We start from the raw sequence: 11,760 nt of genomic DNA, 5'->3' as shown, positions 1-11,760 counted from the left end.
CACATTTGCAGACTGTCTAAATATTTCCTTTGACCACACGAAGAATTTGAGATGGGAAATGTGCAGTAACTGAAATGCAGTGGAAGTTTTATGCCAACTTGAATTAATTCAAAAACATGTTAGTGACATTTAGAAGAAAACTGCTATATTGTAATGCACACATATAAATTAATAGTGGGTTGTTGGGTTGTTTTTTTTTTGTTGGGGGGGGGTAGTTCTCAAAACGTGCAATTTGCTGCTTCTCAAAGCAATGCCAAGTGCTCAAACAGTCGTGGCTCCTCGTGTTGTGAGTCATGCGCACTCCAGACGCTCGTATTTAGGCATGTTTGGTCAGTATGTGGCAAAGCTGTGAGTGGAGAAGAGGACGCAGGAGATAACCGCTTCCCCCCTCAGTCTCCACTGAGCCCTCAGGAGAGTGCAAGGAGATGGACTGCGCGCATGGGGACAGCTCGGCTGCACCATGAGCGCACCCCTGATTTGGAGACGAGCACAACACTCAGTCCCACCATGCGGACTTCGGCGGTTCTGCTGCTTGTTTGCGCTTAGTTAGGCTCCTTTTTCCCCCCCCCCGAGTTGCACTCTCAAGTGATCTGAAGCCTGCTATGGAGGACTTTGTGTGCCAAAATGAGTCTGAGCACTGACAATGTCACCAACTTGTGGAAAAATCTTTCCTCCGAGCTGGACGGAGTTTATCCCCCGGGTAACTTCACCAACAGCACCGGGAGGAACCGCACGGAGCCCAGCGAGTTGGACCTCACCCGGGCCATCCCGCTGGGCTTGGTGCTGGGGGCTTTCATCGTGTTTGCCATCGCGGGCAACATCCTCGTCATTCTCTCCGTGGTGTGCAACAGGCACCTGCGGACCCCGACGAATTACTTCATCATCAACCTGGCCATCGCCGACCTGCTGCTGGGCACCACGGTGCTGCCGGTGTCCGCCACCCTGGAGATCCTAGACTACTGGGTGTTCGGCCGGATCTTCTGCGACATGTGGGCTGCGCTGGACGTGCTGTGCTGCACCGCGTCCATCATGAGCCTGTGCGTAATATCCATCGACCGCTACATCGGGGTGAGCTACCCGCTGCAGTACCCGGGCATCGTGACAGAGAAGCGGGCTCTGCTGGCCATGCTCGGGGTCTGGGTGCTGTCGGTGGTCATCTCCATCGGACCCCTGTTCGGCTGGAAGCAGCCGACGCCACCGGATGAGACGGTTTGTCCCATCACTGAGGAGCCGTTTTACGCGCTGTTCTCCTCGCTCGGCTCTTTCTACATCCCCCTTGTCGTTATTCTGGCCATGTACTGCCGGGTGTACATAGTCGCCAAAAGGACCACTAAGAACCTGGAGGCAGGTGTGATGCGCGAGAGGATGAACTCCAGCGAGCTGACTCTCCGCATCCACAAAGGATCGCAGGTGAACGATGAAGCCGGGAGTTCGGGCGCCGCCAAGGGCCGCGCGCACCAGGCAAGAAGTTCCCTCACGGTCAAACTTCTCAAGTTTTCCCGGGAGAAGAAAGCAGCTAAAACTTTAGGAGTTGTGGTGGGCATGTTTACCCTCTGTTGGCTGCCCTTCTTCCTGGCCTTACCCATAGGTAAGTTCACGGACTCCTGCTGCAGCATGCTGCGAAACACATTCAAACAAAATACACCCACAGCTCACTGAAATTTAACACATAGTCCCGATTTATTGATCTCTACAGGAGTCACAACGAGTTGCAGTCATTTAAATGTGCACAGGACGCTCATTTGACGCTGTTAAATGTTGCTGCAGGTCCCATAAATCATCTGAGGTAGCTGGCAGTGGGAAGGTCTCCTGGGATGCATGGACTGTTCTCAACTGTCACCAAACCCACGAGTGAGCTTTGATGTACTGCAGTGGTCTTCATTCACTGCTGAAATTAAAAAAACAACATCTACCATACATTATGATCACGTGTGTTTTAGGAGTGGATTTATTCCATTTATCTAACTGAGGCATGTCTGAGCTTCTGACAAACTGCATCAGATTATATATAAACTTGATTTTTTTTTTTTTTTTTTTTTTTTTAAAGACTTTGCAGATCTATATATAAAGCACAGTTGACTGGCTTTAGACTCCATAACATGTTATAAAACATTTTTTGGACTTTAGGGAGGACTTCTTCTCAAGCTTATCCAAACATCATTAGTATTATATTTGCACTATTCCCTGATTCACAGTTGATCTACTGCTGCTGCAACAAATAAAGCATACTGCTTGTGCTTGCCAAGTGGAGAGTAGGTGGCCTCCCCCTGCTCTGGTCAGTTATTTTAGAGGCCCATGGATCCTGCAGAGGCTCCCTGATGTCACTGACACTGGCAAGCGTTCAACACCCTGCTGTCCTGGATGTTTGAAACGACTGCAGTGGAAATTAAACAATATACTGCGGTGAAAGGCTCACGCCATACACTCTGCTGCCGAGAGGCGGTTAGGAAAACAATAAGTCTGCAATAGAGGCTCAATATGGACGGCGCTGGCATATTATAGATATGCTGATTTTCTCCCTTCATCCATCCTTCTGGGCACTATAGCCTATGACTGTTTGAGTGTCTCCACGTGTGTTTGTACTATTGTGCTGTGGTCATATGGGAGTTTGTTTACGCCCCTGGCATCAATCTCCAGCCCATCGCCTCGTCTCACACACACACACACATATCCACACAAAGACTGCTAGTACCCCAAGGCAAGACCCAGATGCAGAGTCACATATTAGGGTTTAATTTGCTCGAAGGCATTTTGATTGAAATAAAAGTCCATAAAAATAAAAATTAATTTTCTAAAAGTTCAGAGTTTCAGATTTGAGAGACATGAAAGAATAGGAAAGTTTGGGGACTGCAGGAAGGGCCTGTTTATGTAATGCTACAGTGCAAACTGCCAAGACCCCCTCCTTCCCCGGTGCATGTTTGTCTTTACAGTCTCTGGTGTAGCATACTGATACGTTGTGACAAAGGACTGTGCAATTTTATTTGTGCACATTCACCTCAGGGTTGCATGAAAGAAAAGTGCACATAGAAGCTCAATAGCCCACTGTGTGTGTGTGTGTGTGTGTGTGTGTGTGTGTGTGTGTGTGTGTGTGTGTGTGTGTGTGTGTGTGTGTGTGTGTGTGTGTGTGTGTGTGTGTGTGTGTGTGTGTGTGTGTGTGTGTGTGTGTGTGTGTGTGTGTGTGTGTGTGTGTGTGGTGGGGGGGGTCTCTTGTAATGCAATGACGACATAAGCACTACGTCAAAACACGACACAAGAAAAATATTTTCTTTAAACGTTGAGCCAACCTCCCTTTTTCAAAAAGTGATTCGTGGGAGATGTTTTTCTGTTTGTGCTTCTACTCCCTGGTGTGACTTGCATCTGAACCTAAAGACAGACGCCTGATAGGAGAGCAGCACTCTCCCTGCCCTGCTCCCCGAGTATTCATTAGCCTCCACCCACAGACTGGGATTTCCTGTTTCACACTTGTTATTATCCTGCTCCTTCCTCTACATACTGTCACTGATATGCCATGTCGGGGGAGAGCGGGTGGGGGGGGGGGGGTTCTGGGTGGCATGTCTGTGTGTGGGTTCGAAGGGTGGCGAAATATCGATGCGTGTTGATGTGCATGTATGAAGAATGTGCATGTGTGTCCTGAGCGATCGCATCGGTGTGGCTGCAGATGCTTGCTTCTCATCTGTCACTACAGATTTTCAAACAATGATGAGAGTGTGGCTGCAGGAGCCGCAGTGATTTCACAAAGTCTTGACCCCGGACTATATGCAGCCTAAACAACTTCAACAGCTGATCTGCAAATCTCTTTCTTTTTTTTTTTTGGCACAAAAATGGCAAGCTGGCCACACCCCCTCCCACAGTTTGAGTCACCCATTCCCAGGTTTTGAAGCACTAATCAATTAGAAGATAAATAATACAGACCACAAGATTATAAATAGTGCAAAGAAGCATTTTTATAAGTGAATGTTGCAGCAGATACAGATACGCACACACAGATTAAGTGTAAGTTATTTCATGATACAAGCCTGTAAACGAATCATTGAATAAAATACATCACAACAGTTTAGACATTTCTTTCTTCAAACTTTCAATTACCTGAAATAACCTTTTCAAAACTCACATGGACGATTCGTGAGGCTCTGCTGGACAGTAGACCTGCATTGTGGGACTTGTGCTATTCATGATATCAACATGTTAAATATAAAATCAAACTCTTGTAATGTTGGCTTCCTTAAAGACTTCATTACTATTACATTTCACTAAACCTGGTTTGATTATGATTCTGGCATCACTCTGAATGGATTTCTTAAAATTGTCCCAAAATAGTATTGTAAGATCATATTACTCATCTTTCAGCATTTGACTTTCCTGTGCAGGAAATGCTTACAAAAATATGGAAATTCTTTCCGATCTGTAGAAATGTATGTTTATTAGTGTCCGTAGCGTCTACCGCCTCACTACTGTGAGTCTGTATTTAATCTAAACAAGCATCTTTACTACTCTCCAGTAGTAAGATCTGCAATGAAAGAGATTCGTGCGGATTTAATTAACCCTCAGGAAAAGCCCATAAAGATCCAGAGGCTCCTTGGGAGAGCAGAAGATGGGCCACTGCCATTGTTCTCATAAAGTTACTAGATGGTGACGCCAATGGACAAGGTTCTCTTTGTACATTGTAATTATGCTGTTCATGAAAAAGGACAAGCTGTCCACTGAGGTCAGTGCATACATTCATTTTCTTCCGTCTGTCTAATTAGTTATGTGGAGCGCTGTGGATAAACATGATGCAGCTACTTCAAAGTTAAACCTCAGCGCACTAATAAAATAAAAGGAATTCAATACGAGTTAACATTGAGTGAGTCTTCAGTTGTACCAAGATTTAAAAAGAAAAAGTTTTACCTTTCCATCGGCAAATTTTTGCTTTTCCAGTTCATTTCCCTCCGATGGAAACATGATGAGCGAGTGAACCCTCGTAAGTTAAGGTGTTTCAACGAGCCATTGTTGTGTTTTTCTCTCCAAAATCGCTAAAGAGAAATCATTAGTCGTTCATGGGCTGCACTTATTTTATTGCACACACTTTCCCTCGTCTCCTTAACAGCAGGCACAGGCACTAATGCCCTGGGAAGGCCTCACATTTAGCAAATGGTGCAAGCAGTGCTTCCGAAATGTGAGAGAAACCAACACTTTCAGGTGTTAACAGTCGCTTTGTGTTTGTATTTTTGGAAGAGATGCTGTATCCGTGCGCCTTACGTAAACCTCGCTGCTTCTTTTTTTGTTCCTCGTCATGTCTTGTGCTATTGAGCCGGCCGACCTCGGAGCTCCAGGGGTAATTGAAATGGTATTTGAAGAGGCAAAATAATGAGAGCGCTGCATGTCAAAGCGATGGGAGGATAGAGGAGGTGGCAGAGCTGGGCTGGAGGGGCCACGGGGCAGGGGAGGTGAAGACCAAGGTCTCTGGCATGTCAAACCAATTTTCCAAAAATAGCACCGTTGGCAGTTTCACTGAGAGCAACGTGAGAGGGCAATAACAGCCCCGTCCTTCCAGATTAAGACTTATTAATCATATTTATTGGCGTGTTATGAAACCGGATGTGTGAGTTTGTGGAGAGCAGAGTGTGTGTGTGTATGTGTGTGTGTGTGTGTGTGTGTGTGTTCTCCATGGCAGACGTGGCTTCTTCCAATTAGAGAATAACAGGATGCCTCGTTTTGTTAAGATGTTCCTGCCTTTCGTGGCGAGATGTGTGCACTCGCCTGTCCTCAGGAAGGAGGTGCAAACATTTCTCTTAACAGTAGGGAGGAGACCGCCGTTAACTCCGCCACGGTTTATCTATATGCCATTGTCTCGCGGCTCGGCCCCGTGCATCCTCTGGCGTTCGCGCTGCCGTCCTTCAACGTAAACACTTCTGCAAAAGACAAAAATGGACCCGTTTCACACATATCGAAAAACACACAAACACAGCACATCTGGCCACAGGAAGGCCTGCCGCCGGCCACAGTTTCCCACATCTTTCATCCCGCGCTCGTGGTGACGGGGAACCCGGAAACATGGTGGCAGCGGCTCGCCTTCTGCTCTCCGCTGGACTCTAGATGTTTGGGAGCTCTTTCCTGAGACGCATGTGAATCCACAAGGCTTCCGCGGGGGGAGATAGTCACTGAAAAGCCTTGTGGAGATGCTTATTTAAACAACGTGCAGATTCACGATACGGTGCAGAAATAGATCGATGGGTTCACCATCACAACTTTAGATCATTTCGCTGATCAGCCGTTCCAAGAAGATTTTAGAAGCAATGACTGCCAAATGTTGACTTTTCTTTTTTCCCCAAGGTTTAGCCGAAATGAAGACGTTTGGTTTTTACTGCTCCTTTCAATCATTTCTAAACAATGCATTTGGAACAATATTAAAATAAAAAAATGTTTTACCAGTAGAACTTAAAAAAATGAAGGTTGTATTAACATTTAGAGGTACATTCACTTTTTTTTTTTTTTTAAAGTGATCAAGGTTCATCTTAAATCATAAACATAATTTAAAGGTATAGTGTAATTATTTATCAACAATTTTTTATTTTCTTACATATTTTTTTCCATTGAATTATAGGAATTTCACCTTTTCAAACGCAGCAGAACAAAGTCACAAATACTACTATTACATACATTTGATCTTCTACAGTATTTAGTCAAAATCACTGTGATAGTTTTGAACCATTTGAAAAGAGCCACTCTTATCAAATGGTCTTTGCATTTATTGTTCAACTTACAAACATTTCCACATTATTCTAATTTAGTAGGATTTCTGAGATTTTGGACTATTTTCTTCAAAGATGTAATTTTACTTGTACCTCATTCACTTGCCCGGGTATAAACTAAACAGATTCTTAATGCAATTAGTTAGTATTGTCTTTTAGTTATGAATTAAACATTTAAAATTGAGAGCCCTCATAAACAGAACAGGCCAAAGTCCAACGCTGCCAAATCAGACTAAACACAGCAGCTATTTGTAGCCAGCTCTAATAAGAGAAACCGGATGCTGGAGAAAGGAAATTATTATTATTATATTTAATTTTACATTGTCCTCTGTATCTTTGTCACACTCATATCTCTCACAATCTATGACGAGCATTCAAATGGCTGAAACAGAATGTGGACAAAGCAAAGAAAAGTCTCACTTATCAGGAGACGACTACATTTGTCTGAGAAACAGCACACACACACACAAAGATTTGCTTGTTGTGTCTGGAGCCATAGAAATAAATGAAAGTAGAAGTGACGTTTCCTCATATTGTAAAACAATCACTTTCATCCAGGCAAACAGTGTGTGTGTGTGTGTGTGTGTGTGTCATTTCTTCAGTTGGCTTCAGAACGGGTGTAACATTAGAGAGATTGTTGTAAGTAAACAGAGGCGTCTGTTCCCGTCTGTGATTTTACCGGAAGGAATTTCACACTTGAAAGTACGAGATTATGGTTCATTTTAGGCTCTTCAAGAATGTGATGTTCATGTAAGAACGTGGGCTGGTGTAAAGAGACAGTTTTACTTGTTTCAGCCCACATAGCAAACACACGTCCCTCTTTGGTTCTCACTAATCTCACACTTGCTGTGCTTATTAATTCCTTGTTTTCGTCCCAAGGCGTCCCCCCCGTCACCTCATTAGCTCATGAGATCTCTTCCCGCAGCTGAAGCGAGGTTGAACAAAGAGCAGCCAGGAGGAGATTAATGCCGTTTACCTCGGGCTGAACTTACTGTCAGGCGCGACCTCATACTATATAGTTGCGGTTTCCATTAGTAATCTTTCCAGTCCGGTTGAATCTTTCTAACAAACACTCTTGTGCTTGCTTTTTATAAATAGTTTTATAAATCGACAGCTGCATTTAATACCATCTGCCAGGAAGGGAGATTCTGTTGTGTTGGCGTAACATCACCTCTCCTCTCATGTGTGCCATTTCGTTTGAACTTAAATGTCTCCCATTTTTATGAAAGCAGCACAGCTCCATCACAGTATACTTATCTTTTAAAAAAAGAGAAAATCAGGGTCATCTCTCTCTCTTTGTATTCAAGCTCAACAGCTTCAAATGAGCTGCAGAGTGGCTGCCCTGGGTTTTTTTTTTTTTTTTTTTTTTTTTTTAAAGGAAGCACATTATCTTCTTATGAAGACCTTTTTTTTTTAAAATACAAGGCCTTTCTTTAATGAGAAATGACGTGGCCTCTGCTCTCCTCCCATACACTCTGCAGTCTTGTTATTTGACAATGCTGCCCCCTACTGGATACCTTGAAACACTAAAACTGATCATTTAGACCAGAGGTCTGCAACCTTCATGACCAAAAGAATCGTTTTTGTCACGAAATTGTAAAATCAGGCCATCATTGCTTATAAGGTTTAATATATATATGGTTTTACTATATGTACAAAAATTGCATCTTGCATTGCAGTTATGAAGTTCCAATTACATTTCAATTTAAGCATTCCATTACAGTTTTTTTGCACGTTTTTATTTTCAATTAAAAAAAATTTCATTCAGAAATTCAAATCATTTTTATGCAGTTTTACAAGTTTTCCTTATTTCTTGTGGTTTCAGTTATTTTTCCCCATTTTAGCTATGTGTGCCTTTTACAGCCAAGAGAAACATACTCCGTTAAAATCACAGACTCCTGATTTAGAGTTTAGCATGGAATATGTCCCCATACTAAACAAAGCTGGGACTGGCATTGCTAAGAGTAATATTTCTTATTTCCGTTTCACTTTATTTTGCAGACAGTCCCATACAGATGATTTATTTTTCAAAGACAACCTGTACAAGTCAAAGTAAAACCCACAAAACACGTATACAAAGTATCTAGATTATGAACAGTACCATGAAATACCATAAAGATAAATACTTCGACTTTATGAGAAAAGCAGCAACATTCACCCTGAACCCGATTACTGATAACAATTCACTTTATTGATAGGAGTGCCTCTCGCTTGAGATCTTGAGGTTCTACAAGCAGGGGGCAGACTATGAAGCCTGTCCAAACCTTATTCACATAAAGAAACCATTACCTGGAAGAGCAGTACCTGGAGGCTTGATTCACCAATGCCGTTCGAGCACCTTTTATGGAAGCTTCCATTGGTGTGCAAGTTTGAATGAGTGGAAGGAACTGATCACGTAAAGTACCTTGGCATTACTGGAGCAAAATGTGCAATATAAATTAAATCCATTTATCGTTTGGTAGATTACACAAGCAGCGTTGCAGCTGTTGAACTTTTTGCAGGAGGCCTGCCGTCATAAACGGGCATTTCAGCCTCAAATGAAATAATCCAAGTTGATTACAACTGTGTGGGAGATTAGTCAGCCATAGGTCAGATTACTCTGACGGGAAGACAAGAAGTCGTCGTCCTGTCAACCGGAAGAAACTAGATCCTGAAAGTAGCATAATAGTTCTATTATGAAAGAAAGAAAAAAAGGAAAACTCAATGATTATTTAATTTGACCTCATTTCACTATAGAAAATAAAAAAATATTGCATTTTTAACATAATAGAGCACAAAAATAATATTTGAAGTGTTCACTTACCTACATTACATTCTCTAAAAGTGAGTGATCAGCAGGTTTCATTCAGTCACTGAAAGCCACAAGTTTTTATACCACAGCGACTCTCGGCCTCGAGTGGTTTTTTTTCATATATTGAGATTTAAACTTGAAAATGAGCTTGTGCTTCATTTATTTCTCCTTATTAGTTTAGTATTCTGGAGCCTGGGAAACCGTGATAAAGTTGTTTGCTCTTGAATGTTGTGTTTATGAAGTCTGGTCACAAGAGGAAAAGCTCTGATAAATACTCTTGTTTACTTTGCTGTTGGAGGAAAAGATCAATACCGCTGCCATGACTGTATGAGCAGAGATGGAACAAGGCAAAGTTAAAACACGCAGCCATCCAAAAAGTGAGAGTTTAGAGATGAAAGAAAAAAGAAAAAAAAAACTACTTCAGCATTCTGATTTGTTTGTGGGTAGCTAATGGTCGGATTTATGAGTCCAGAAAGTTGTTTTTACCTTGAGGCCATTTGCCCACCGGCTTTCAATTAATGACAGAGGAGAGATTCAACAGGTTTATCAAGTGATTTATGAAGCTATATTGCAAAGTGAAATATTCTTTTTAAAGAATTCATTTGGAAACTCTTTGAAATATATCATATAATTCAGATTGTAACCATCAATAACACAGAGGGTCCATTTCCACTCAGCCGGCTTCGAGTGGGAGAGAGGTTTTATTTTTCTGTAGAAACTCACTAATCGCCGAGTCACAGACTAAAAGTTTTGTCCTATTTTGTCTCTCCTGTCCTCCCCAGGGTCTTTTAATGTGAACCTGCGCCCCCCTGACCTCCTCTTTAAAGTGATCTTCTGGCTTGGCTACTTCAACAGCTGTCTAAACCCCATCATCTACCCCTGCTACAACCGGGAATTCAAGATGGCCTTCATTCGGATCCTCAGATGCCAGTGTCACCAGCGCAAACGGCCCGGATGGAGCTCCTACAATTACCGCTCCTCCAACTTTAGCTCTTCTGGGAACTCGCGCAAAAGCTCCACGGACCATAACTCCAGCTGTTTGAACGGCAGCCAGCGCACGCTGCCCTCCTCGGCCAGCCCGAGCCCCAGCTACCTGAGCGCGGGGCTCCCGCCTTGCCCCGAGGGCGAGACGTTGTACATCTGGGGGGCCAACACCCCAACGCCCTCCACGCCCAGCCTGCTCCCCGGCAGCCCCTCAGACTGCCCACATGGGTCGCTGAGGGGGCAGGGGAGGGGAGGGAAAGCGTCCGAGCACACCACTGGGGGGGTTTTCTCCTTCTCCTTTGGAAAGAAGAAAGACAAGGGAGGGGTGAACAAAGAAAACCTGGGTCCAGATGACAAGGTGTGACTCCGGCGTCTTACGAAGACGGGACTTATTCTTCATTGGGATTACAGTCGGCACCAGAGCATGGCTGGTGGACTCCAGGTTTCACCGTTCGCTCCCGTGATCATTCTTCAGTCGGTGGATTGTCATTGTCAGTCGTGGTAAATGTAAGGTGACAATCGCTGAGTGTTGACTATGCTGCTGTATCCCGGGTATTTTGTTCTCTGTTGCTGTATCTGTGGTTGACAAAGACACAAAGGTTTCTTCACACTCAACAGTTTTTCTAAATGACTGTTTGCCACCGTCTTTGGACTGGAAAGGAACCTGTGCATGCATCTTAATTTAACTAAAAACAAATGTGAAGGAAAACAGACATTGTTTCCATGGTGATCTCCACACAACAAAGCCTTCCCCTTCAGCCCTTCAAGGTAAAGACCAACGTCTGTCCTGTAAAAAGATTGAACGTGACTTATGAAAGCGTGACGAGACGAATGATCACCGTTCTGTTGCAGCCACTTGACATCTTCTTGTTATATTTGAAGGAATAAAGTATAACCTGTTTTATCTGCTGTGCGCACAATCATCAGATATCATCCTGTTTGTATGTTTGTAGAAATGTGATGGATAAATAAAAGTAGAACATTGCTCAGACACCACTTCACCCGAGAGTCTTTATGTTGGCTTTTAAAAACTGGCACTTGCTGTTTATCGCCATGGATGTTAACGTTTGCTTGATAAATGTTAGTCGTGTCCTGGGTAAGGACATGGGGACCATTTTGAGTTTGGAGGCGAGGCACCGCAGGCTTCCACTTAAAGCAACAAGGCCCTTTGATTACATCCATCCATCTTTTGCACCACTTTGTCCCGTGCAGGGTCGCATGGTGTTGGAGCCAATCCCACCTAATGACTGGCGA

At 43.6% G+C, this 11,760-nt stretch overlaps 1 protein-coding gene across 1 annotated transcript; it reads left to right on the top strand.

Moving 5' to 3' along the window:
• The first annotated feature begins 343 nt into the window (after nt 1–343).
• Nucleotides 344–11,506, top strand: LOC308110564 (alpha-1A adrenergic receptor-like). Its single transcript, XM_080464942.1, has 2 exons — nt 344–1,588; nt 10,305–11,506. The coding sequence occupies exons 1-2, from the start codon at nt 625–627 to the stop codon at nt 10,868–10,870; spliced, it is 1,530 nt and encodes a 509-aa protein (XP_080321068.1). The 5' UTR covers nt 344–624; the 3' UTR covers nt 10,871–11,506.
• The last annotated feature ends 254 nt before the right edge of the window (nt 11,507–11,760 follow it).

Source organism: Lipophrys pholis, assembly GCF_963383615.2.
Source record: "Lipophrys pholis genome assembly, chromosome: 6".
Classification (NCBI taxonomy): Eukaryota; Metazoa; Chordata; class Actinopteri; order Blenniiformes; family Blenniidae; genus Lipophrys; species Lipophrys pholis.
Note: the sequence above shows the minus strand (reverse complement) of the source record. Positions and strands in the feature narration are given on the sequence as shown.